Below are 26,528 nucleotides of genomic sequence, written 5' to 3' on the forward strand. Positions count from 1 at the left end.
CCCATGTTGAACATGTGAAGACTGGTCAAGTAGTGGTGGGCTCAGAAGACATCCGATTATTATTACTCCTCATCGTCTTCGTCTTCATCTACTCCCTTCTTTGGAGCCTCATCCTCTTCTTCCTTGTCTTCAACCTCTTCCTTGTTGTCCTCAGTCTTCGCACTTAGATCAGCCTCATAATCCGGCCTGACAACCTGTATGCCCTTCTTTGTAAGTGCGGATTCTATGAGCGGTGCCGAAGCGAGTAGAGCGTTGTATTGATCGATTGCAAGCGAGATGCCCTGTATGAAATAGTCGTATCAGTAACCCGTCACCGTTGGAACAAGCAGACGGCAAAGATAAAACAGAACAGTGTAGGTAAGCAATCCATACCTTCTTCCCCGGCTTCGTCTCTCCAGCATCGGTAACATAGTACTCTCGTATGCTAACGAGTGTGCTCTTGTTGAAGTCGCTTACTGTCACGCGTCGTTTTCCGCTGGCGTTTAGCTGGAGTCTTGTTAGCACTCTCCTCTTCGTTTTTCTTTATTCTTCCTTTCTTGTGCAACTTACGCTCACATACGTATCACCATTGTCGTCCGTCTTGAGCTCCGGCACCACAGGTATGGACTCATCGTCGTTATCATCTCCGGCCTTGGTCTTCTTACTTGCGCGCGGCGCGTTGTCGTCGTCGGCGTCGGGTGAGGAACGTTTCTTTGTGAAGGTTTTCTTGAAAGTGCTGCCTCCTCGGGCGCCGCCGCGCTTGAAACCGGCCATTTTGTTTTGGAATGTGTAGATTGGAGCGTTAAGGGTGCGGGATTGAAGTCTGCTCACAGAGGACGGGGCTGCTCGTGACGATGACGCAGGGCAGGCGTGTCGCGCTAGTGAAACGCGCTAGAGACACGGTCATGTGATAAGATGTTGCTCGAGTTGGTCCGCTACAACGAAAATGGACAAATCTTGCTTTCGATCATTGTTCTTGTTAAGCGAGTGTCGAGCTATCTAGTTTAATGGTAAAGGGTCGATGCTTCCTACATGGCATGTATCACTTCATCCGCGTTCTGTGCCTCATGTACTTCACTCCATGGCCGCGAAGGTCGCATCTGCTGCACCTTGGACGGCTTCTCTAAACTGAGCGGCCCGGAAATTTCCTTCTCGAATTCGTACGAAATCCTGCCTTCCTGGCTAAGAACCGAGTCTGCGCGTCCCATTTCGATATCCTTGCCTACCGACGCTCTCCCGTGCGCATTTTGCTCGATCAAAGTCGATGGTATGCGCGGATCGTACATGGTTGGTACGCGACTGCGTGAAGGAGGCGGGACAACAGCGACGTATCCGTAACCCATACCGAGTGCCGATGCCGTGGGCTCAAATGAGCAGCTCTCTTTCTCTCGGGCGCGACGACATGCATCAATCGTTGCCGTGATGAACGTGATCAAGAAGAGGAACCATCCCGCGCCGGCTGCGATAGTATAACCCCGGCTAAGGTCAACCAGCATCGCGAACGTTATGAGGTCTGGAGATGTTGCTGTGTCGAGACGTGTTTTGCTGAAGGTTGCGAGGCTCATGTTGAAGCTGAGAGACACGCCTAGGGCTGCAGCCATAACACACATACACAAGCATTCGATAGGGATAATGACTGATGAGGCTATGCGCGTACGTTGGAGCACAGTTGTCAATACGATAACAATGCCGGCGAGCGAAGCAAAGGCGGCCTGCATTGTTAGTACAATGGTATCGATTGATGGTTGATTCACGCACAGAAGCGATCGATATCCAAACCTTGATGGCACCATCTATAACCGTGACGAAGTAGTTCTTCCAGAGCAGCGCCATTTGCGGTTCTGGCTGGACCATCTCTAGGATTTCAGTACCACGGACATTGATATCGCGAATGATGAACTGGGCTGCGACAAACTGTTAGAAACATCCATCTAGGTCGTTGTTGGGGAAATTGAACACTTACACCAAGCACCTAGTCCTAGTACTCCTAGTGCCACAATCAGGGCCAGGACCCTCAATGACAGCAGGACCGATTTGCCATATCCCATCCTCGTACGCGAAGCCAACGAAAGAAGAAAGGTAAAATCAGTATATTTGTAAGCACAGTCCAGCTGGCAGCTGCTCACAGAGCGCTAAGTTAAAAGCAAGTGGTGTCTAAACGAGTGAGTGGTGGACAAAGGTGGAAATCCTTTACCAAAGAGTGGATGAAGCATAGTTATTGAGGCAAACGTCATAATGAAGATGACTCGGACTCTTAGGAGCCGGACCGTTGTTGTGATGCCTTGTGCAGCTCGAGTGGGGTGGAAACATGCTAGGTGGCTGGTTGTGCCTGAGCATGCAAGCAGACCTGAGTCAAAACCTTTGATATTGACGCGCCACGATATATCCCACGCGGAGCTCTGCTCCCCGACGCGTACCAGGGTGTGAGGTAAAAGATTCCGCTGAGGCACTGGTCTCTATCTGTACCCTTGTCTCTTACCTCGCAGCTCATTGTTCAAGCGTTCGGGCCATTGAGGCATAGTAATTGGCCAGCAAGCCCAAGTACTTTCCACGGAACGTTGTGATCCGCCATACGAGAGATGCATCCTCGCGCATTGACGATGCTGACGTCCCGATAATCGGGAACGGCTGGGGTGATGCTTGCCCTCCCACGTGTTGACCTTGTTGAGACAGAACCTGAGGCACCAAGGCGTCGCCGTTGCCAGGCTGAAACAAGCGTCATACCCGGGAACTGCACCAAGACTGCCGGGACGTTCCGTCATCATACCGCTTTGCTGCTCCACAAGAGGTGAATTCGACTTCGACATTCTGTGAGGTCACAATAGCTGGACGGTCCTAAGCACCACATTATGTCGGATGCGCTAAATCGCTTCGGGGTTCGGGTGATCAATAGCCGGAGCGATTCCATGCGCTGGCTTCCGAGAGCGTAGAACAAAGGAAAGATGACGGGGTCATGTAAGTGCTAACAAGGAAGCATCACAGTCAAGTCATACATCGCGACGCTACAACCGCAACTGCGATACACATCCGTCGTGCCTCGAGCGAGGGAGTCCAGACGAAAGCTTAATCACAAGAGATTCTTGACCTTGTTCGACAGGATATGCTCAATAACTTTGTTCAAGTTTGGGATCGCAGCGGTGTAATGAGTAAGAATGGAAATGTGCGTTCATGGAATGTAGGGCGGGGCGACGCGACGAAGAAATGGCCGCCGGAGCTAGCCTCTCTCGGCAACAGTCGGGTCGGCCATCCTCCATACAGCAGCCATCGACACTTGCATCCGCTCTCCCCTCTCCGCCAAGACGAAATGCGGAGAACGGTTGGAGAGAACGGTAACATTGCAGAGGGCTCGTCACGAGGTCGCAATGAAAGCCCGTTGTTTTGCCGAATGACGTCTCCAAGGTTGTCAATCGTGAGATGCGTGTAAAATTTTCAGAAGTATTTAGCCTGGTGTGATCCAAGAGCTGCAAACATATCGTCGAAAGCGGAAGATTTGCAAGATGAGGTATTCCAGTGCAGCCGCAGTGAGCTTTGCTCTACTGCCAAATCTAGCAGTCTCACAAGGATACACCAATGAATCAGAGGTCCCACTATACGGGCTAAGTCCACCAGTATATCCCACCCGTAAGTACTTAGTTCATATCTAGTTGTCAGGAAACTGATGGTACATAGCTGTTGGCAATGGAACAACTTCATCCACTTGGGCATCCGCATATGCTCGTGCGAAAGACCTCGTGGCTCAATTGACGCTGGAAGAGAAGTCCAATCTCACACACGGTGTCTCCGGTCCTTGTGTAGGCCAGACGGGCGCTGTACCTCGTCTCCAGATCCCAGAACTATGCTTCGCGGACGCACCTGCAGGTGTGCGCGGACAAGAGTTTGTATCATCATTTCCTGCTGGCATTCATCTTGGAGCCACCTTCGACAGAGATCTTATGCTCAGATATGGCCATGCACTCGGTAGAGAGTACAGGGGCAAAGGAATCCATGTCGCCCTCGGCCCATTCATAGGTCCTATTGGAAGAGTCGTACGTGGTGGCAGGAATTGGGAGGGCCTTGGTGCTGATCCCTATCTTGCCGGCATTGGGGGCGGACTGATTACTAGAGGCACGCAAAAGGAAGGCGTAATTGCCACACCAAAGGTATGGGACTTCCTCAGAGTGAAAGAGAATAGAAGCTAACAGCATTAAAAGCACTGGCTTGCGCAAGAACAGGAGTACAGGCGACGCCCCGGTGATGAAGGCGAGGCAGTCTCCTCTAACGTAGATGATCGCACGCTTCACGAACTCTACGCTTGGCCATTCATGGACGCCCTACGGGAGGGAGCCGGCTCGCTAATGTGTTCATACCAGCGGATTAATAACTCGTATGGATGTCAGAACAGCAAGCTCCTCAATGGCATCTTGAAGGAAGAGTTGGGATTCGAAGGCTTTGTGGTATGTAGTGTGCTAATTATTCCTAGGACCTCTACTAACGACCTCTAGGTATCTGATTGGGACGCACAACATGCTGGTGTCGCTTCGGCCAATGCAGGTCTTGACGTAGTGATGCCTGTTCCCAAATTCTGGGGTGGAAATCTTACTGATGCTGTCAACAACGGATCCGTTACCACGGAGAGGCTAGATGACATGAACACACGTCTTCTCGCAGCGTGGTTCTATCTCAACCAGGACGAAGGTTTCCCCGAAAACGCCGTGTACCCATACAACGTCGAACACGAAATTGTGGACGTACGCGAAGATCACGCGTCACTCATTCGAGAGATCGGAGCTGCCGGAACTGTGTTGGTTAAAAACGTTAACAATACTCTACCACTTCGCAGCCCCCGCTTTCTGAACATCTACGGTTATGACGCCGAAGTAAAGGCTCAGCCCTGGAACAACCCTTCTCGCTTCGGTGGTGGCTACGAAGAGAACTTTGGCTGGAACACTCTCAACGGTACTCTAATCACGGCAGGTGGATCGGGCTCTAGCACTCCGCCATATGTGATCAGTCCCTTCAAGGCCATCCAAGACCGCATTATTGCAGACCGCGGAACACTACGATGGGACTTCTTTGGTGTTAATCCGACCGTATACGCCAACGCCGATGCGTGTCTCGTCTTTATCAACGCCTACGCTTCGGAAAGCTTCGATCGCATTTCCCTCACAGACGATTTTAGCGATCAACTCGTCAACAACGTTGCGACCAACTGCTCAAACACGATCGTTGTAATCCACAATGCTGGTATCCGCACCGTGGACGCCTGGATCGACCATCCCAACATTACAGCCGTTCTCTTTGCTGGCGTCCCCGGTCAGGAAAGTGGCAACGCCATCGCGGACGTCTTGTACGGTGACGTGAACCCATCCGGTCGCTTACCATACACCGTCGCCCGTCAAGAGCTTGATTACGGCCACTTGCTTAACGGGACTGTCGATCTTTCTATCCCAGCTTTCTTACAGTCGGACTTTACAGAGGGGTTGTACATCGACTACCGTGCTTTCGATGCGAAAAACATTACGCCACAGTATGAATTCGGCTATGGCCTTTCGTACACAACGTTTGGTTATACGAACATGACTGTTGAACCTGTGGCGAACGCAAGTCTCGCTGCCTTCCCGTCAGCATCCGTGCCGATAATACAAGGCGGTCACCCATGGCTATGGCAAGTGCTATACCGCGCCACAGTTACCATTACCAACACTGGAAAGGTTGCCGGTCATGAGGTAGCGCAGCTGTACCTGGGCGTACCTAATGCGCCGCAGAGGCAGCTGAGAGGGTTCGAACGTGTGGGTTTGTTGCAGCCTGGAGAGAGTAGGGAAGTTGAGTTTATGTTAGATAGGCGCGATTTGAGTGTCTGGAATGTTACCGCTCAGGCATGGGAGCTTCAGAGAGGCAGGTATGCGGTTTGGGTGGGAGCAAGCAGTCGTGACATTAGGCAAGAGGGCGAGATTGTAGTAGCGTAGTCTAGCACGACGACTTAGTAATACCTTCAATCGCTACCTATCATCCTCAAAATTATTACAAATTTTGTCAGTGAGCAGATGATATGGCAATACAGCCTGCTTGGTTGCGTGCACTGAGCTCATAAGAATGCCGCGCTATACCGTAGATTAGCACTTCAACTACAAAATTCTCGACTTGTTGAAAACGCTCATAGAGAGCGCTCAGGACTAGTCATGGATGATTGCTAGATTGGATGGCGTATCGAGAAATCGTATGTCGTTCGTAAACTTGTGCTTCGATTAGTGGTTTTCAACCTTGGTTCTTAGCGAAGATTCGATAACACCCTAACCTAGGTACATCTCAGTCATATGCTTGCTATGATGCTGCAACGGACCGAGCGTTTCTATCTGAAATACATGTTCCGGAACACCAACTTCAAAATCGCGACTTGGTTCAGCAAGTTCCCTAGAGGCATTCCGGGTGGCGACAGTCAAAAGACAGTGAGGCATCCCAACTTTCCACACACGCACTGGTTCAGCCATGAGCGTGGTTCACATGCCCTCACCAAACCGAGCTTGGACTTGGCTGTTGTTTGCAAGAACCTGCGCAAGCTCGACATGACCCTCCATGTCGACAAGGTGAGCATATACAACGAGTCCACGAATTGGGTCCGCAAATCACTTCCCCTTCTTGAAGTCATCGACTACTTCAACATGGAGACAATTTTTGGCTGTACCAGCCTGGAGGAGGTATATATCGATGGCATCTACGTCCGACCATCGCGAGGCGGCGATGTGACTAATTTGAACGTGCTAGAGGACCTTGGCAAGTAGAAGATGAAGGGCTTCCTCGTTCAGCGTAACATGAAGTGCGGTATCCAAGTCAAGTTGGTGCGCCGATGGGGTGCTTGGACAGGACGTGTTCGTGGGGCCTTGATTACCCTAAATGATACCGACGTGGCGGAAGTGAAGGCGCGCATCGCGTTCCAGAACGCGTATGCAAAGGCTCTCATTATGGCTGGATCCGCTCTCATCATCTAGATAAACGTTGTCAGTCTTCTGATTAGGGAATCATCAATCCGAGTATGCTAAGGCTATTGGCTGAGCTCGGTAGTTGAAGCTTGGTTGGATGAAACCCGGTTAAGCCCAGTTACCTCGTGTCATGTGAATGCCGCGTAACCATCTGACTTCTTTTGCGCCTCACGAACAAGAGGGACAGGATCAAGCCGGAAGGTTAGCTGTTCGTAGAAGCTTCGAAAGGCTCACGTTGTGGGGCGGAAGCTCGACGCGTCGTCCAATCAGTGGTAATATGATGAAGCTGACAAAGGCGCTAGCGGCATAATCCCTGCAAATCTGGGGTAGCTTCAAAGCGGCCATGCAAGGTGCAGCAAGAGTCTGGCGCTTGCTAACAAGTCCATATACACCACTGATACCCCTCTTCACTTCTTCTCAAGCCGCGACTTTTACATCAAACTTTGTAATCACCAACAACACCTCTATCAACATGTCTTGCCCCGTGATCGGAACCACCAACGATGTCCTCCCGCCGAACCACCCCTCTATCGACCTCGCAAAGGATGGCCAGGTTGTACGTACTCGAGAGTATTTCCATACCCCCGAGCTATACTGACATATAACGACAGTGTCCCGTTGTAGGAGCGACAACCGACCACCACCACAACCTCCACTCACACCCTCCTGTCCCTACCCAAGGCAACGAGGCTACATCCTGCCCCGCGCTTAAGAACACCGTCAAGGAGACGAGGGCCCAAGAGATGGATGATGCTCTTTGCCCAGTTGTAGGCACCGCTACCACCGTTCTTCCTCCCGACCACCCAGATATGCTTAAGGCAAATGAGGGCGATGTATGCCCAGTCACCAAGGCAACAGTTGGACACCACAAGAACAAGGTGGCAACACACCCAAGCGTAGAGGGTGCGGCGGATGGTGCCGTATGCCCTGTTACTGGCCAAAAGCAACTTGCGTAGAGGTATTATGAATACGAGGGATGGTCGGCGTTTGTATATATATATATACCCAATCAATTGTAGTGGGTTAACGATTCGACATTAGATCGAAAACAGCCCCATCTGCAACCCTCGTCCGTTTTTGTCTATCTGTGACAGTGTAAACATGTTGTAGCTGTTGAGCGCTGACGATGCAGTGTCACATTGGAGATTTTGGAGCTATAAGAGCACAAAAGGTTCTGCTGCCTGATACGAACTTGTTTTGCTTTCATTTCTACTCTACGACTCCATCATGCGGCTCCATACTCTGATTCTAGCACTTTTTACTAATCTGCCTGTCCCAAACAAGCAACATCTGCTACTAGCCCAATGACGAGGACCAACCGATTTGGGAACTGCCAGCAGAGGAACGGTAGTTGGGCCATAACGCGAACGAGCAAGCGGTATGAAAGGAAGGGGAGTGACATAGGGGCCACGCTATCGGTTGAGCAGCAAGATTTGCCGAATATTAGATATATACACTAGACAATTAATTCTTTCACTACACGAGGAGAGCGATCTCTATTAGCTTGTCTTAGACCAGATGTAAGGCCCCTACAGGACTCGGGAGACTAGCGCGTGCATATGTTGAATTCCAACGTCAGAGGCGATTCATTGACTCAACATCCGCCATGATCTTTCAACACAGTCTGTCTTGTTTCACTGATGTGATAGGCGATCCTCAGGTATATGGGCTACCGACTAAGTCCCATGGTTCCTCAAACTTCCGCTAGAGATACGTGAGAAGATCTACGATTTCGCAATGGACGATCCGCCGACACGGTACCACGTCCGGGATTACAAGAGGATATCACCCCTCACTGTATCCCCCGCCACCCTTCCGTATCCATGTTATGCCAGCAAGCAACTACACAAGGAAAAACTCGCCACCTGGATTCGCCGTTCACGTTTCATCATTGGAGAGAGCGAACGAGGACATATACACCCTCTAATGGAGCTCCTTTTTGCAGGTCAACGGCTTCAGACATGTGCATATGCTCTCGTATTGTGACCTAACTACATATGTCGGTAAATTTGTGTTAGGGAAGAGTAAAACGTACGAAACTCTAGCGGCCAAATGCATTGGACTTCGCAGTTTGATTCTCGGATTGAGTGGCGGCTGCTGCACAGTAAAGCGCTACTCAGGCTTGGCAGGGAAGGTAAATGGCGCACCGTCTACGGTTGGGGTCACTCTACAAGCTAAACAGCTTGAGGGAGTTGAAGATCGAGGTGGTTGCAGCACACTACTTCGCAGATAGCTCGGAGCTCACTCGGCTCGGAGGACTGAAAGATTTGGAGGAAATGGTCACAGAGGGCTTTGAAGCGGTAGGAAAAGGTAGGGTTGTGAGAGTGAAGTCCGAGATATTAGGATGGGGGTATTGAGTAGAAGGGGCACTGCAGGGACTGGTCAGCTCCTTTTCTTTGTAGCTATAGATATATTGGTCATGTGTACTACTACGGGGAACGAGCTCGATATGGTAGTGGCGAACGCGATGGTTTCCTCCGGGAGCGCCCTGTGTCATCGCCATCAGAATCTGAGCGCCTTCGCTCACGCTTTCGATGTCGATCGCGTCTGTCTCTGGAATCCTCGCTCCGATCCCGAATTCGTTCTGATCGATGGCGACGATCTCTGTCCTGTGAGTCGTCCCGTGGCCTTGACTTTCGATGTCGACGGTCGTCGTGCGGACTTTTGTCGCGGCTCTTGCTCCTCCTCCGCGAGCGTTTATCACGTTCATCATCTTCTCCGGCTTCCTTGATCCTTCTTCGATCCCTGTCACGATCGCGGTCTCTCGATCTATCTCTGCGACTATGCCTGTCCTTGCGCTTTGCCCTCTCCTTCTCTTTGCGTTTTTGCTTCTTCAGCTTCTTGACTGCGTCGTCCACCTTCTCTTGCTGGCGCTTGATCAGGGAGTCGCGCATCGGGTCGTCTTCATCCAGCTTCTCCATGAGCCGCCCTAGCTCGATCTCTTCTGGAAGCAGTGGCCGGTCGTCGTCCGAGTCGCTTTCGCTCTCTGTCTTTCTCCGCTTCCTTCTGCCACCGTCAGACTCATTACCAGGGTCAAGGTCGAGCTCTCCCATGGTATTGTCCCTCATGTCTTCGTCGTCTTTGGGCTTGTACCGCGCGTGGTCTACCCTAATGATTCGGTCCATAATGCTCGCTCCGCCCAGGTTATCCACAGCCAAGTCGCAGCTCCTTTGGTCTTCGTACTTGATCCATGCGAAACCTCGCGACTTTCCCGTCTCTTTGTCGCGCGCAAGCTTAACCCATACCGGCTCGCCGTACTGGGAAAATATGGTGATGATGTCACCCTCTGAAAGTTCGAAGGGTAGGCCGCCGATGTAGACGAAGGCCGTGTCGCGGTAGTCGGTATGCCATGAACCTTCCGGGTTGATGCCCGCCTCAAGTTCTCGCTTATTCAACTGCTGGATAGCGCGCACTGAGTTCATGATGGGCGTAGTACCAACAGAATGGTGAGGTGGGAGAAGTGAGGAAGGCGCGTTCGGAGGATGGGCTGGATGTAGCTTCTTGGTCCACTAGCGTCGAGAAGGCGATTCAGATGTGCATCGCGGGTATCCGAAGTCTTGTTTTATGTCGCTGTCGTCCTGAACACAGTAATGGCAGTGTATTACAAACGTCGTGTCGTGTGCGCGGAGGTAGTAGGAAGAGCCGCTGGAACTTTTGAAGCTCGGGCTTGGCCAGCAGCAGCATCCCTGCAGAAAAGGTACCAGCGAACATGCGGCCAAACAAGCACACCGCAACCCCACTAGACATTCACTACGTGCCGCATTAGCCCTTCCGCTTCCGTCGCATATCTTGTATACATCATCCACACATCATCGCCTAGTCGACAAAGCCTCGTGCCACCGGCGACGAAGCTCCGCAGCACCTCCGCAATGGCGAGCGCGCGTCGCACCTCCAACTTCCCCACACGCGTCCCCGGAAGCCACGATCGACCGGGGAGCCGAGACACGGACAAGGAGGAGATATGGAAGCCTATGTTGGATAATATCTCGAGTGGAAAGCGACTGCCAGAAAAGAGTCTATTGGTACTGGGTGAGGGCCACGACAGGCGGAATAGGGGACCCAGCCAGCTAATGCTCAAGCCTAGGCGGAACACCAGAGACACAACGAGAATTCCTAGAATCAGTATCGACAGACTCTGCAAACAACCGGCGACCGCCCGACCGAGGCAGGAAGCCGCCAATTGCGAACCAATTCGCCTTGGGCTATACCTATCAAGATGTTCTGGACACGGATCACGAGGGTGTGTAATGTCGGTGATTGTGCAAGCATGAATCACTAACAGAATCAGATACTCTGGCTCGCCTCTCGCTCTACCTCCTCGCTAATCCGTCGCCATCCTTCACGCCCCTAATCAAGCCCTACCTCAACCCACGAACCCTCCCGCACATGCTTATCGTCATACTCCTAGACTGGAATCACCCATGGCTGTGGATACGGCAACTTCGCGACTGGATCAGAGTGCTGCGATCGCTCATTGTCTCGCTCGATGACAACTCCAAGGTGGTTCTAGAGGAGAACATTCAAACACTACAAGACAAGGGACGCAACCTGCCATCTGAAGGCAGCAGCATGGAAAATGTGAAGATACCACTTGGACCTGGAGAATGGGATGAGCCTCTCGGCATACCACTGTGCGTAGTGTGCCAGAACGCTGACAAGATCGAGACTCTTGAAAAGGAGAGGGGCTGGAAAGAGGAGGAATTCGACTTCATACTACAGTACATGCGCACTATTCTTCTCAAGCATGGCTCAAGTTTGGTCTACACCATGCCCACGGCACCGGGGTCCTTGCGAACACTTATTCACTCCACCCTGGGCATCAAGTCTCTGCTCAAACAAGAGCAGCTTAGGCACAACGTGACGGATCGCGACCGTGTCTTGGTTCCACCCAACTGGGACTCATGGGCGAAGATTCGTATCTTACGAGAAGGGTTTGATGTTGAGGGCATCAGTGAGAAATGGAGTGTTGACATCGATATTCCCCAGCACATGCGGCCAACCAACGGCCAAGTATCCACACCCGTCGACGGAGAAGCCCAGCCGAACAGCGAAGACACACAGGTTGCGGAAGAGGAAGAGGAAGGACCGTCGGCAACTTCAATCTACGAAGAGACGATCCGCAACCCAGAGTCAGACTACGCACTTTCCAGCTTATCGAAACAAGTCAATGGGCTCGAAGTGTCGAGCAAAGACCCACAAGCCTTCCTCGCCGATCAAGTCAACGTTCTTGAACATCTCCGGCGGGAGGATGAGAATGAAGCTGCCATTAAAGCTGCGCGCAAAGAACAAGATCCCTCGACTACTAGGACCTGGACTGACGATGCATCGGGTGTTGTCGAGGAGCATATTGGACCTGTACAGTTCAACATGGGTGGTATCCAAGTCAACGCCGATGAGATGGTGAAGAGGCTACAGGTAAGTGCAAGATTCACATACACTGTCCAATGACATACTGACTTCATTCTAGGACCGTCAAGCCAACCGACTAGACGAACCAGAGACACCACCCCCCAAAACACAGGATACCAACATCAACGACAACGAGAAGCTGAGATCCTTCTTCTCAAGTTTGGTCAATAAGGCGCCTTCAAACAGTCCAAGGGGATCATAGAATAGGTCTACTTCCAAATGAGCGCTTTTCAACTATTCTGGCACATGTATCGCGCACATGTTTGCTCGACGTTTTCGATAGCAGTGGCTTTCTTACTGGTTCACGGTCGTCATTAGCATGGCTCTATACCCACAGTGTATTTCCGTACCCAATATAAGCTTTCCCATTCAATACCCGCGCTCTCAGACTATGTGCTCTACAAGTTTCGCTACTGGATCTGTCGCTGGTAGTTTTGCTATTCCAATGATGGTGAATATCGTACAGTGTATTGCACATTAGCTTGACGATTCGACATCTTCATGGCTGAAGACACGCACCCTATGCTTCACACCTTGATTCCACGCTTTTGCCAGCTCATTTTTCATTCCTGTGTCTTTCTACCCTACCTCCCTGCCTAATGTTCTACCCATAGCACTCCCACCATACAACAATTCCAGATCGAATAACAAACCAACTATTCTATCAAACCTAAAACCACTTGGGCTCGCCAAACTTTCCATCATGACAGGCAGACGCGTCCGCTGGGCTGATTACCGCCGCCCAGACCGCATTACAGGAGAGAATCTCGCTCAAGTACCTGACGCACACTTCAACTGGGGACAGTGGAGGTACATGGCTAATCCACAGGGGATGCAGGGGTATTGGAATCAGAGGAGAGGACAGTGGGGTTGGAGAAACGGGTATCAGTGGGGAGATGCTAGGGGCGATGGGCGGTATCGCTAAGTGATGAGGCATTTGGGCATGTAATAAGGAAGTAAGCACAAGCTGCGCGTACCATTTCGTTTGAACCTGTTGAACAAAAAGATCCAAACTCTCCCCCCCATTCTACTTCTCTAATAACCACCTCACCCCCTTTAACGTATCCCTCACAAACTTCTTACTCTCCTCCAATTCCGGATAGTTCGTCCAGAACATATGTCCATACCCAGCGTACAAGTCAAACCTCGTCAGCACCCCACTCTGTCTCAGCACCTTATCATAAAGCACTGCTTCGTCCCTCAATGGATCCAAACCGCCGACTTGGAAGAAAGCTTTTGCCAAACCTCGATGCCCATCAGGGTGGTTAAAAGGGTCCCAGAGAGGGGACTTGGGTTCAGGAGCGTAGACATGCTCAATCAACCCGGGTAGAATACCTTTCAAGACGGGGTCATCGGAACTCTGTGTCCGAGATTGGTAGAGAGGAGCTAGCTCGGGTGGCACATTGGTATCTGGTAGCAGTGCAGGGACGCAGAGGTATTGGCCTGTGATGGGCGGTTTGAGATTCTCGTCCCGAGCGAGGAGTGCGAGGACGGCGGCGATGTTACCTCCCGCTGATGCGCCGCCGACGAGAAGACCGCGTGAGGGTGTCGCGTTGAGTATAGCACTATTCTTTACACTCCATAGGAGGGCGTCGTAGCAATCGTTCACTCCGATGGGGAATTTGTGCTCGGGTGCTAGGCTGCGGGGTTATGTGTGAGTATCCTTCTTTACCTCATGCAAGTACACAGGTGGAATATGGGAAGACATGAAAGAGATAGGACTTGAGGAAACGAGGTAGTCTTCTTACCGGTACTCAGCATTTACACAGACAGCTCTTAGGTCCCTAGCAAACATCCTACAATTCATGTCTTCGTCCGTTAAATCGCCCATGCTCCAGCCTCCTTCATGATACATCATAATGAGCGGACTACCATCTTGCGGCGGACCGGCAACGGGCTGGTAGACTTTGACGCGGATAGATGCACCATCTCGAGTCGGCACATCATGCAAGGTTTCTTTAACTTGCTCTTCGATCGGACCGGGGATAGGGTAGAGATGGCGCAAACGCGAGAGATGGTCTGCGCGAGCTGCGCGTTGGGCGAAGAAGTCGCCGCCAGCGATGTCTGTGGGGTGGGACTCGAAAGCCTGAAAGTCTGGTGAGATGATGATTTCTGCTTGGTGTTTCTGTTTCGAGGGAACAATGTTGGAGCTGGCGATGAAGCATCTCAAAGCGAATCATGGAACTCTAGTACCTTTCTGTACACCTCGGATACCTCGCCTGACTTGAGGACCTCTTCGCGTGTAAGATGTGCCATATCTGCCACGGTATTTTATGGAGACTGATTCCAACAGGATCTCGCTGGATGGCAACAATGATTCTTGCGAGGTATTTGCACTTGCTTTCTGACGATGATACACCACGTGTAAGCTTACGTCATTCTAAAACAGCTCAATCCAGCTCACAGTACGGCATGGGTTGTTCGTCTTGTCAATACTGCTATCAGGGTTGAAACCCTACAGCGTGCTACGAACTAGCGAAGATTTTCATGGATATGTAAAATATAGCTTAGGATTATGTTACGAGTCAAAGGAGGTAATATCTCGACAACTATAACCCCACTACCTACCACAGAAGAATGTAAAGTGCTAAGAGAACCAAAATATACGCCATTCATCATCTCATCTCCTACTCAGCATCAACAAGCACAGTACTTTCATCTACCTTCTTCTCACGTTCCTCTCCCGCCAAACTAGGCTGCACAACCTGCCTGCCCTTCCACCCCTTCATAAGCTTACCCAGTCTCTTCCTAAGACCATACTGCATCCACAACGGCCAGCTCCTTACTTTCGGCAGCATGAACCATGCTGTCTCCGGCAGAATAAGGTGCTGACTCTTGCCACTCAAAACCGCCTTGACGATACTCTCAGCAACCGTCTCGGGATACAAAACACCCCTAGAATCGAATCCTTCGAACAGAGCGGTGCGCGTGTAGTTCTGGCACATGACTACAGTCCTTATCTTAGGTGCGTTGTAGCGAGCGACGAGTTCGGCGGAGAGGCCTTCGTGGAAGGATAGTGCGGCGGCTTTGGACGAGGCATAGTCGACCATTGAGGGGGCGGAGATATAGCCGGCTACAGATGCGACGGTCACGATCATACCGTGGTTGTTGGCGATCATGCTAGGGAGAAATTGCTGGGCGAGGTAGTAGTGGCTGAAGGTGTTGACCTTGAAGGTCAGGTTGATGTCCTTCTCGGTCGACTCAAGGATGGTTTTGCCTCGTGCAACACCGGCATTGTTGATAAGTACCGTGGGGTTGCCGAGGGTGGAGCGAATGGAGGAAGCGGCGGAGGCGATGGCCTCGGGAGAGCTGAGGTCGCACTTGAAGAAGCGAACAGATGGTGGTGCTGGTGGGTGTTAGTAACTTTTCAATGCGTCCCTACCACTTAATGGGTAGACGTACCTTCGTATGTCAGATCCTGGACGTCCAGGACTGCAACCTTGATACCCTTCTCTGCCAGCAGCTGTACAACAACCTTGCCAATGCCATCACTGCCACCGGTTACGACGACAACCTCGCGACTCCACACATAGGCGTCGTTACTCCAGTTGTTGGTCACGGCGCTGTTCAGCCACCCGTTGACAGTACTCAGCGCACCCAGACCAAGCAGTGCCTTTAAGCCCTTGAACACTGTGGCATGGTCTGCTGCGAGGATGTTGCCTTGTTGTGTGTAGCGCGCAAGGAGGACGAGAGGAAGCGTGAGGGCGGGATTGAAGGCCGTGTACCTGATGAGGCGGCTTATGGTGTCGCCAGTTACGCCTGTTTATCGTGTTAATATAGCTTCCCAATTGATAGCGCATTTCGGTGTGAGCCCCAGTAATGGGCGGTAATGGCCCGTGGTACTTACCTTCACGAGCAAGGGCCCAGTCACTTCGGATAGGCATCGCGACTATGTCGAAGGTTGTTTGGTGTTTAGGATAGTAGTGAAGATAGCGCGTACAAGCTGCAACTAGCAACCGACGGATAAAGTTCACATGTTGCGCGTCAGCTCCCTTTAAACGGTCCGTCTATGATGCTCCTTCGTCTTGGTGCTGTGCCGCGCCCGCCAGGTAGAGCGGGGTCAGCTAAATCAAGGCTAACGCGTCCCTGATCGCGCGAACAACCGAGGAACCAGCGCTGTCTATCGTGATATCGGTGTTGCCATGTGTAAGTGATCAACGCAAAAGGGTCAAAGTGATGTGCGGAATGATTATTATTTGCAGCTTCTCAGCTATCGTGACTAAACCTACTATCGTACTATATCCGCTCCAAGCAATGCTATATAAAAATCATCCCGGATGCTAAACATAGGAAACGTCGTAAAGTGATTAAATAATTAAGTATCGCGTCCCAAACGCCAAATGCAGAATCCTCCCACGCTATATGAATGATGTGGAAAGAAAAAAGTGTAACCCAATCGGTCGTTCCTCTAAAACATGTTCTTCCCGCCTTGCTCGTAGTCCATGATGGTACTCTCAGGAGGCGCGACGCTCGTTACCCGACTGATGCGACTTCCTCGTGAGTCGGGACGATTGATCGACATAGCTCCACTCATGACTCTCACGACCTTCTTACTCCTGGTTCCTGCGACCAGCACTTGCGCTGGGCAGACCACAATCTCATCCTCGCCTTCGCCGAAGTCATCGCCCTTCTTGACAACAAGTGGGAAGAGTACGACCTTGACTACTGCACCACGGGCTTCGAGTTCGTCGTTAGACGTTGTCTCGCCTGATCGTTCGTTCATCAGAGAGGCATTAAACGTGACCTTGGCGACTAGGTCGCCCTTGGTGTCGTACTCAGGCTGTAGTGGCGGCAGCATGATGTATTCTGCGCGTTGGGTGCGCATTTCGATTGATAGTTCGACTGCTAAGCGCATAACGTTGCGCAATGATTCCTGGATCTGCTTCTGTAGATGCGATGGTGGCGGAAGAAGCGTCGAAAGCGTGCTGTAGATCTCGTGTACGACAGCTTCTGTGTCTTGGGCACGCTGCTGCATGAAAGGTTCTCTCCTCGCAAGAAGGGTAAGTGTGATAGCTCGCCATTGTGCCACGGCGCGAGGTGGGCCAACTTCTGACAACGTCTTCTCCAGCGCCTTGAGTTTCTGGCGCTGTTCTCTGTCCATACCGAAAAGGTACCTGGTGAAGACGTACTCCCAGATCATAGTCATGACCACCGACATGAACACATCTCGACGCTTAACACGGTCCGCCAGGAGCGCGTCGACATCTGACCCATCGAGAATGGCATTATCCAGGCGAGTGTCGATCTTTTGGCGCGTTGACGCATCCAGTCGAGTGTCAGCAGCGATCTCTGACGAAAGGCGACAGGCGCGAGTGTCGGAAAACTTAGAGAACCGTAGCACCCATTGCTGGACATGTTGACAGAGTTGTTGACAGGCGCTGTCAAAGTAATCCTCATCGCGGACAGTAAGGAAGCTTTCACTGGGCTTCTTGGAAGCTAAGATCTGCTTTTGAAGGTTCTTGATCTGTTCGCGTGCGGTTGCAAGCTCTGCAGTCAGGCGATCAATCTCGGCGTTGCGCTCATCAAGTGCCTCGCCGACTTCGTCGCGAACCGCATCCGCCAAACCTCGCTGCATCTGGGTATGCTGGCGGCGAAGTTCTTCTAAATCTCTTTGTGATGTTTGCCATTGCTGCTGCATGGCCTGGCCTTCAGCTTGAAGCTGAGCGTACTGATTACGAAGGCTTTCCAACTCCCGTTGTGATGACTGCCATTGCTCATGCACCATTTGGCCCTCGGATTGAAGGTGCGCATATCTTTCATTCGCATCATTGGTCAGGTTGCGATTCGCGTCTGTTAGTGCGTTATTGAGTTGATTCAGACGTGCAATCTCTTCTTGTAGTCGTTGGAGCGTATCTTTGAGTTGCGCAATGTCGATATCCCGTTGGTGAATCTGACGGTCACGTGCTTCTACCTCTTCAGCTACTAGCTGCTCGTCAACCTGGCGCTGATGTTGTGCAGCCTGCAAGGCCTCCTCAGCTTTGACCTTAGCATCCTCGACAGCTTGATTTTGCGCAGCTAGTTGGTCGAGTTGAGTCTGCAAATCCATGATTTGCATGCTTTGACGTTTGCGCACACTTGGTGGACGTGAGGGCGAGCTAGGGGACCTTTGGGCTTCACCCCATGCTTCCTGTAAAACACAGTCAGTAACAGGAAACGAGCGTCACAACAACATCAAACCACTTACAAAGGTTTCGGCCATACTGGTCCGGCGACCTCTACCTGTACCCCGGACTGGGTCGTAAACTGGTGGGGCGGCGATACCTGCGATGGCTGCTGCTCCAGCCGCAAGCACCGTGCTTGAGAGATTGGGTTGCGCGCTCTTAGCGTCCTGCGCACTGGCCGCGCCAAGCCTGGAGGCGGATCTCAGGTCACCTGACACTTGTCGGTCAACTCTTCGCAAGGAACGCTCGGAATGGTTGCTCAAAGAGCTCAGAGGTCGCTCTTGGTCCGGAGACCTCAATCTTGCAATGTTACTTAGAGAGCGTTGGCTTTGAACACTTGGCGACCGCTGCTCAGCAATGTACTGCTTCAACGGGTCTGCGCTTGGGGATGATCGTGGCATACGGCGTGCGGGACTGAGAGTCATGGTTCGATCTACGCTCTCGTTGACTTGTTGCCATGGCGAGTCTCTTCCGGCTGTGTTTTCGACTGTGGAATGCACACTTCGGCGACCTGTGGGTGTTGGTGTGCTAGGCGGAGGTGATCTCAGACGATCAGAAAGTTGCCTGAGACTCTCGGTGCGACGGGCTGACTTCAATCCTCGATCAGACACACCCACATCGGCTATGGACCGTGGCTTTTTGTGTGTGGTGGTGTCATCCGGACTGACTTCTGTGATAGATTCAAGTTGCTTGGTGCCTGGCGTGCTCGTGCGTTCCGGCTTTGCGACGGGTGCTGAAATGGTCTCACTCTTCTTCTCATTCGGATCACCAAACAAGGATTTGTATGGCTCCTTCTGCGTGAGTTCCTTCGTAGGTGATGCCCGGCCATGGTGCGACTCGACGCGCGGTTTCTTACCTGCTCGCGACGATCCACTGTTATCTTTGGACGGGGTTTCAACGACCATCTGGGTGTCATGAGCAGGCGTTTGCGGCGCAACTGCTGGCGAAGTGCCATATGCGCGCGTTGATGGCGAAGAATCGAATAGGTGTGAGGATCGCTCCTTCGTCGCGTACTCGTCGCTCGGGGTTGACGTGCTAGGAATCGTTGGGTATGATGGCAAAGCAGGGCTTTCTGCATCTCGATCACTTGCAATTGAGCGTTTTGATGCACTCAGAGGAGTTTTTGGTTCCTTCGAACGCCTCAGCTTACGTGCTACCGTCTCGGCTGGCTGTTCCAGTTGTGGCGTGGCGGGGGCTTGGTCGACATTGTCCTGAACTCCAGCAAAAGACCATGATGGTTCATTGGCTGGTACTGCACTTGACGCCCGCCTATTTGAGTCCTCGTGGAGATGTGCGAGCTCTGGCACGACGACACGCGAGGGTGACGCTGTTCTTTCGGTGGCGAATTGAGGCTCTTGGGTGGGCTCTGATGTATGTAGACGCTTCTCGTGTGGTCGCTCATCATCAAAGGATACAGGATGGGTCCTACGTTTGTGGACTTCATGAACGGCAGCTCGTGTCTCAATTGGCGGTACGTCTCCCATCGTGGTTGTAGACTCCTCCTCAGCCTTCTCTTCAACTCTTCTGCTCTTTTTGCCCTTCTTTTTTGTCGATGGGGCCCATGCATCCATATCCCTCTCTTCCTCTAATTCACGCCTGCGCGATTCCTCCATCGGCTGCTTCGAGATCCCCTCCGGTGACACCACTTGTGGAAATGGGTACTCCCTCGGCTCTTCAGCAGTCAGTGAGCGGGGCTCCTGATCGAACGTCACTGGTAGGATTGGAACATCTTCCGTGCCTGCAGGTTCCTCCTCCTTGACTGTCTTCCTTGATCTCGCCTTCTTCTCTTGCTTTTTTGAGTGTCCCTCGTCAACGTCAGTAGGTGTAGCCGATATGTTTGTTGCTTGTGTTGGTACGTCCGGGAGGACAGCAGTACGGGTCAGCACTAGAGGCACGGACTGGACAGGCTCAACCTCGCGGACTGTGGAGTCAACTGGAGTCTCAACAGCAAGAGGCACATCTTGGAGAGCCTCAATCGCCGGAGTCTCTGCAGCTGCGTACTCAACACCGTCTTGCTGAAGTGGAGCCCGTTCTTTGGCTTCTCTTGACTTCTTGACTTTTTTAGCCTGTGCGACCAAAGTGTCCTCTTGCGTGTTAATCATATCGACATCTACTGGTATCTCTGGCAGAGGATGACGTTTCTTCTTGCTCTTAGTTCTTCTAAGACTTGAAGACCCAGCCAACTCATCAGGGTCAGCCTCCTCAAGAACACCGGGAGGTGACTTTCGTGCTGCAAAAGCAGGATCGTTGAGCACGTCTAGCGGATCGAATGATGCAGTTTCCATGGGTGCCATTGCCACTTCGATCGGTGGTAAGACATCAGGTCCGGCAGGCTGTAGTGGTCGGAGTTTTGGAGAGCCAGAAACTGATGAAGAGCGGCTCAAGCTACCGAGCCGAGATCTGCTGGCTCTCTCCTTTGCAGCGGTAATGTCATCATCTGGCGCAATGTCACGAACTCCTGAGATAGAGTTCGAGCGATGGAAAGATTTGTCGTTGATGACGATTCCAGGATCAAAACCAGACTCTTGCAAACTGGCCGCGACGGTGGCTGCAAAGTCAATCTCTCTTGCTGGTGACTTCGAATCTGATCGTACTGGTGACGCTAAGCCAAGTTGACTACGGGACGCAACTCGAGCCACATGACGCTTCTCAGGCGATGGGGGTAGAACCGGCGTAACAGATCGAGACATATAACGCTTTTCGGGGGACGGGGGTAGAACAGGTGTAACGGATCGGGATTGACTCTCGTATCTTTCGGCGAGATTTCTGACACTGCCAGATCCTTCCCTGCGCAAGTTGCGTTCCGCTGTGGGACCATCTTGCGATGCACCGCGCTCAAACAAGGCTGCTAACTTGTGCTTTTTGGATGACTTCTTGTGCAACAGTGGCTGCTGAGGAGTGTTGTCGAGTTCGGTGGCTCTGGCCTGAACATCAGGGATTGAAACGCTGGATTTGGACCTGGAATGTACCCCCTTTAGCTTGCTAGGAACTACTTCAGCCACTACCTCAGGCGCTGATGGTGTCACGGGCGCGTTTTCGAGAAGAAGGGCGTTGTTCTGAGTCTCCTTTAGGTGGAAGTCCTGCGTAGTCTCACGTACGACGTTCGACTCAGGTATGGCGGCTATCTCCTCGACCGGAACGATAGGTGCGACACTGACTGGCTCCTCCTCCGACGTAGTAGCAGTCTTTGACTTGCGCTTCTGCTTTTGGTCCGTCGTTGTGATTGTCTCAGCCTCGGGCGTAGCTTCAATCGCGGGAGATTTGACAGTCACACGTTCTTCCGAAACCTCCTTTGGAATTATGATCTCTTGGAGCTCGACCTTGGTGAATAGGTCACGCCGACCCTCCGTCACTGGTGCGACAGGCGCGTCTTCAATGGGCTCAACTGGAGCCACTGCGGGGATCGGGAGTTGACGATTCATAGGATCCAATGGGTTGACCGACCGCTCTTCGGCTCGAACGTCTTCGGCCATTAACACACCATCAGATCTCGGCAGGGGAGCCTGGTCAACAATCGGATCCTGCTTCTTACTCTTCTTCTTGTCCTTGCTGTCTTTGCGTACTAGAGCAGGAGTAATTGCGGGCTCTTGTTCTGGCTCGTGGGCAGAAACAATGTTGCGAGCCTCCTGGGTGCTTTCCGAAAGATGAGTAATGACGGGGACGTCGGTTCTAAAAGGCTCTGGTTGGACCTCGGTGACTGTGAATTCTGGTTCCGCATCGAATCGTGGTACAGTAGTCGGCTCTAGTCTGAATGTCTCTTCTTCAACGGTCGGTGCGCCTAGAGGCTTGACATCTGCTGGCTCTTGGAAGTGGCGTTCCTTCTCTGATGCATCTCTCGTGGCGGACGCTTCAAGCTCTTGCGCCGCTAGCGCATCCTGCTTGGCTCTTTTCCTCTCCTTCTTACTAAGCTTCCGAGATGGAATGGAGGGCTCCTCGAGGATCGTTTCTTGTTGCTCAATAGCCACCAGTGGCAGGCTGTCGTTGGTCGTCTCTGTTGGCATGGCGATTGGAGTATGAACCGGTGCCTCCTCATGTTGACTTGACGTTCGCGGCACATTGGGAAGTTCCTCCACAGCGAGCTTAATGGATGCCTCAACGCTCATCACAGGGGGCTCCACGGCGACAGGCGCTGGAACTGGAGCAGTTACCGTATAATCAGGGAAAGCTTCCTCTTGAGACTCAGCCACGGTAGCGGTGGAAACATCCTCAGATAAAGGCGCTGGTGTGTCTTTGAACGCAGTAACTTGCTCAGCCTTCTTCTCGTCTTTCTTGCTAAGCTTCCTCGACGGCACTGGTTCCTCTTCCACGACTGTTTCTTGGACGTCTTGAGTTTCGGTCGATGGGGGCAGCATCTCGACCGTAGGTGACTCAACAGGGCCCATTCGCTCAGTATGCATAGGCGGCATAGTTTGAAGGGTATCACTGGATACGATGGTGCCGACTAGAGGCTCAGTGGCAACCGGTAGATCCTCCCTTGGCTGTTCTATGACTGGCTTTAAGACCTCGTCGATCGGCGCGATCGGTTGCGTTGATGTTTCGTGAGGCTCATCAAAGCTAGTTGCAGGCTCCTTGTCCTTCTTTTTCTCCTCTTTCTTGCTCAGCTCACGGGAAGGCGCATCGGTCGAGACTAAGTTCTCTTCTACCAACATGGGTGTGTTAACAGCTTCCCTCTCCTCGACAACTTGCTCCTCCACCGAAGCAGGCGCAGATACGAATGCAGGCGTTTCGACACTCTCCCCCGTCTCGACCGCAACCTCAGGTTTGGCTACAGGAGTCGTCGGTATAGTATCGGAATCGTCCTTGCTCTTCTTTGCCTTTTTCTTATCCTTCTTTGCCAGCTTTTTGACTATGTCGAATACAGAAGTCGGCTCAGTAGTAGAGGGCTCATGGATGTCTTCTCGCCTGGCGAGCTCTGTATCAAGGGATTCAGCACGAAGTCGCAAATCAGTAGCTTCGTCCTGGATCACTTTGAGGGAGGGTGATAGTTCGCTTGCTGGAAGGCTGTCGTCTTGGGTAACATGGCTGGCTTCTTGACGTGCGATAGGAGACTCGATAGGCTCGATAGACTGCTGCTCACCAAGACTTTGATGGGCATCTTTCGACGTAGCATCGGGGATATAGGGCACTTGGCTTTGCTCGGCCTTCATGATGATCGGTACACTCTCCTCGACTGGTGTCGCAGGCCGTTTCACTTCCCTTGTGCCTTCAGTGATCGTGGGTAAAACGTCAGTCTGTTTAATCGGATCATCAGCGGTGATTACAGGCGGGATGTCGTTGATAGGTGTAGTTGAATCAAAAGGCTCAAAAGACACTTCGTCCTTTAGGATTGGTGAAGTGTACACAGGAACCTCCGGAATTGACGACTCAACGATGCTCGGCTGAGTACCGGTGTTCTCAGACGGTGTCTCCGGAACATTCCTAATCTCATCCACTATCGTAACTGGTTCCGCTGACGCTCCAACCAGAGTACTGCTTTCAGATGCCAAGAAGCTCTTCTTGCCCTTCTTCTCCTTTTTCGACCGCTTGGACTGAGGAGAGTCCATCACAATATCAATACGGTCATCCATCACTTCTTGGGTCGCTTGCGATTCGTGAGCCACCTCGTCGACGGGTTGAGATGAGGAAGGTATGGAGATTGATTCGGCCTCCACACTCTGTGGCAGGGGATCTACGGTAGCTGGTGCGACTGCCGCGATATCTGAGGACAGCTCCTGAGAGGGTTGTTGCTCAAGAACTTTTGCAATTGGTGGTACCACGGTCGGTATGGGTCCCTCAGCTTCAGGGACGGAACGGTCTAATACTTCGGGAATGTCCGATGGAACGCTTTCCGGTAGCACAGCAATATCCGTTTCTGGTGACGAAGCTGGCTTTCTAGGCTGGTCGAAAAACTCCGGAGCATTGCTGACAGCAGCAAAAGGCTCAGTCTCAGTCTTTGTTGGCTCTTTCGATGGCTCCTCGATCGGGACCGTGGCGAACTGTTTCGTGTGTTGAATGCTCTCGTCTTGACCTTCTGAACCGATAGACTGTGGTAAATTAATGGTGGCAGGCTCGACCTCGAACGTTTCCGATGCTTGAGTTTGTCCAGGAAGTTCGGATGTCTCACGGACGGGCTCGTTCGCAAGGTCGAGAACAACAGGCTGTGCCTTGTTCTTCTTATCTTTCTTGGCCTTTTTACTCTTTTTTGGGCTCGCAGCGATCACTTCTTCTACGGCTGTCTCTTGAGGCAGTGATTCAATCGTCCTTACGGTAAGGTCTTCTGTCACAGGTTCCGGTACTCCGCGAGAAGCCTCATGCTCGACAACAGGCTCTTGAATCACTGGAACAGATTCTTGCGTAGGTTCAACAAGAGTAGTGTCAAAGTTGTCAGCCACAGGCAAAGGTTCTGCCGTCGCTCGCTCAGTGGACGGCTCGATGGTTGGCTCGATCGGTAACTCGGTGGTCGGCTCGCTGAGAGGCTCGACAACAGGCTCGACAACAAGCTCACTTTCAATTATAGGTTCATCAGCCAGAGCGGCGGCCTGCTTCTGAGCCTTCTTCCTTTCTTTCTTGCTGAGCTTGCGTTCAACAACAGGCTCCTGCACATCTGTCTCATTCATGACATCCTCTACAATTGCCGTCTGTGGCGACAAACCCTGTTCGCTGGCCGCAGATACAGCCTCGGTAGCAGGCGTCTCGATAATTGTTTCCGGCAGTAAAGGAATCTCTGGTTGGATCGCAGCCTCTTCTACCGTGGGTTGCTTATTCATGGCTGGTACAACAGAAGTATGTGCTTCGGCTACGGGAGGCACGATATCCTCGGTAGCCGTAGCACCGTGGTCAGGCTCAGCTGTAAGTTGGGCTTCGAGAGTTGGCGTCGCAGCATCTGTCTTTTTGCTCTTCTTCTTCTTGCTTTTCTTCTTTGACATAGATGGCGACGGTAGCTCCCCGGCTTGAGATTCAACAACTACTGCTGGTGTGTCTGTAGACGGCTCTTCGACAAGTGCCGGGGTGGCAATAGCGTTAGACCCACCAAAGCTGACACCTTTCTCAATTGGAGTTTCGATAACGATATCCTGTGCAACGGGAAAATCTTGTATCGCAGGGACTTGCACCCCCTCGTTCACACGCTCGGCGGCAGGCTCTAGGGTAGTATCTGGCAAGACGGTTTGGATATTTTCAACGAGAGGCGTAGTGGAACCAGACTTCTCGGTTTCCTCCTTGATCTCCTGCATCAGAAGCAGTGGAAGAGCACTGTCATTGAGTGAAGATTCGCTGTCGATCGAGCGTACAGATGTCTCAACCACAGCATCATTCTGAGGCATATCAATTGGCGCATCCCGAGTGGCTGATTCGTTGCTGCTAGCGCCAACGTCTTGGACAACTTCAACCTTAGACTCCGCTGTAGCTTCGTCAATAGTCGTGAGGGTATCCAAAGTCTCCGCTTTCGTCTTGTTAGCTTTCTTCTTATCCTTCTTGGACGAGAGTACGTCATCAGCTACTTCGACTGAGGCCTTTTGCTCTACGGTCGTTGTTGGAAGTTGATCGGCTTGAGCATACGATGGGATCTCGAGGTCAGATAGTACAACCGGTGTATCATTGGTCGTCTCAGTTGGCGGGCTGGTGGTACGGTCTTCTGGCAATGGTACTTGAGATGCCAGTTCTACAGGCTCTGTGGTCGCTTCTGGCTCAGGCAGTGATTCCACAAGCTTTCGGGCCTCGCGAACATCCTCAATCATCGGCACTTGAGCATCGCCGATTGTTGTCGGCTCAATGGTGTTATTCTCTGGAACAGAGGCAACATCTTCTGGCTTTGATACGAGCACCTCTCCAACTGGTGTTGGTTCAGCAACCGGCTCAGCAATGTCTGGGTTCAGTTGAGCCGGCACGGCTTCGGTAATGGGCTCTTGTGGTGATCCTAGGGCAACATCTTCGGCCGGTGCCGTAGTGTCGAATTCCTCCTTCGCCTTCTTGTTCTTGTTCTTCTTCTTGTCTTTCTTCGAAGGTGACGGTACTGAGAGCTCCTCAATAGGTATCTGAAGATCAT

General features: G+C 52.0%; 9 protein-coding genes across 9 annotated transcripts in view; 3 read left to right on the forward strand and 6 right to left on the reverse strand.

Moving 5' to 3' along the window:
• Window positions 1-62: 62 nt before the first annotated feature.
• ALTATR162_LOCUS11446 (uncharacterized protein) lies at window positions 63-753 on the reverse strand (the record flags this gene model as incomplete). Its single annotated transcript, XM_043319088.1, has 3 exons — window positions 63-281; window positions 373-486; window positions 550-753. The coding sequence occupies 3 exons, from the start codon at window positions 751-753 to the stop codon at window positions 63-65; spliced, it is 537 nt and encodes a 178-aa protein (XP_043175023.1).
• A 254-nt stretch (window positions 754-1,007) lies between these two features.
• ALTATR162_LOCUS11447 (uncharacterized protein) lies at window positions 1,008-2,027 on the reverse strand (the record flags this gene model as incomplete). The annotated part of the gene is made up of 3 exons (XM_043319089.1): window positions 1,008-1,691; window positions 1,738-1,883; window positions 1,943-2,027. The coding sequence occupies 3 exons, from the start codon at window positions 2,025-2,027 to the stop codon at window positions 1,008-1,010; spliced, it is 915 nt and encodes a 304-aa protein (XP_043175024.1).
• A 1,449-nt stretch (window positions 2,028-3,476) lies between these two features.
• ALTATR162_LOCUS11448 (uncharacterized protein) lies at window positions 3,477-6,737 on the forward strand (the record flags this gene model as incomplete). Its single annotated transcript, XM_043319090.1, has 5 exons — window positions 3,477-3,600; window positions 3,649-4,118; window positions 4,170-4,412; window positions 4,461-5,857; window positions 6,269-6,737. 5 exons carry the CDS (start codon window positions 3,477-3,479, stop codon window positions 6,735-6,737), a joined length of 2,703 nt encoding a protein of 900 aa, XP_043175025.1.
• A 670-nt stretch (window positions 6,738-7,407) lies between these two features.
• ALTATR162_LOCUS11449 (uncharacterized protein) lies at window positions 7,408-7,891 on the forward strand (the record flags this gene model as incomplete). Its single annotated transcript, XM_043319091.1, has 2 exons — window positions 7,408-7,491; window positions 7,547-7,891. The coding sequence occupies 2 exons, from the start codon at window positions 7,408-7,410 to the stop codon at window positions 7,889-7,891; spliced, it is 429 nt and encodes a 142-aa protein (XP_043175026.1).
• A 1,324-nt stretch (window positions 7,892-9,215) lies between these two features.
• On the reverse strand, window positions 9,216-10,357 carry ALTATR162_LOCUS11450 (uncharacterized protein; the record flags this gene model as incomplete). Its single annotated transcript, XM_043319092.1, has 3 exons — window positions 9,216-9,304; window positions 9,363-9,539; window positions 9,598-10,357. The coding sequence occupies 3 exons, from the start codon at window positions 10,355-10,357 to the stop codon at window positions 9,216-9,218; spliced, it is 1,026 nt and encodes a 341-aa protein (XP_043175027.1).
• A 447-nt stretch (window positions 10,358-10,804) lies between these two features.
• ALTATR162_LOCUS11451 (uncharacterized protein) lies at window positions 10,805-12,546 on the forward strand (the record flags this gene model as incomplete). The annotated part of the gene is made up of 4 exons (XM_043319093.1): window positions 10,805-10,964; window positions 11,020-11,175; window positions 11,224-12,350; window positions 12,403-12,546. 4 exons carry the CDS (start codon window positions 10,805-10,807, stop codon window positions 12,544-12,546), a joined length of 1,587 nt encoding a protein of 528 aa, XP_043175028.1.
• An 825-nt stretch (window positions 12,547-13,371) lies between these two features.
• ALTATR162_LOCUS11452 (uncharacterized protein) lies at window positions 13,372-14,600 on the reverse strand (the record flags this gene model as incomplete). The annotated part of the gene is made up of 3 exons (XM_043319094.1): window positions 13,372-13,979; window positions 14,145-14,469; window positions 14,538-14,600. The coding sequence occupies 3 exons, from the start codon at window positions 14,598-14,600 to the stop codon at window positions 13,372-13,374; spliced, it is 996 nt and encodes a 331-aa protein (XP_043175029.1).
• A 371-nt stretch (window positions 14,601-14,971) lies between these two features.
• On the reverse strand, window positions 14,972-16,228 carry ALTATR162_LOCUS11453 (uncharacterized protein; the record flags this gene model as incomplete). The annotated part of the gene is made up of 3 exons (XM_043319095.1): window positions 14,972-15,690; window positions 15,747-16,103; window positions 16,192-16,228. 3 exons carry the CDS (start codon window positions 16,226-16,228, stop codon window positions 14,972-14,974), a joined length of 1,113 nt encoding a protein of 370 aa, XP_043175030.1.
• A 524-nt stretch (window positions 16,229-16,752) lies between these two features.
• ALTATR162_LOCUS11454 (uncharacterized protein) overlaps window positions 16,753-26,528 on the reverse strand; it is a gene marked incomplete at both ends in the record, with an annotated part of 29,873 nt that continues 20,097 nt past the window's right edge. Inside the window, 2 exons of the mRNA XM_043319096.1 lie at window positions 16,753-18,471; window positions 18,529-26,517. Coding sequence (XP_043175031.1) covers window positions 16,753-18,471; window positions 18,529-26,517 — 9,708 coding nt within the window. The remainder of the gene's footprint in view (window positions 18,472-18,528; window positions 26,518-26,528) is intronic.

This window comes from Alternaria atra, assembly GCF_907166805.1.
Source record: "Alternaria atra isolate CS162 genome assembly, contig: 35, whole genome shotgun sequence".
NCBI lineage: Eukaryota > Fungi > Ascomycota > Dothideomycetes > Pleosporales > Pleosporaceae > Alternaria > Alternaria atra.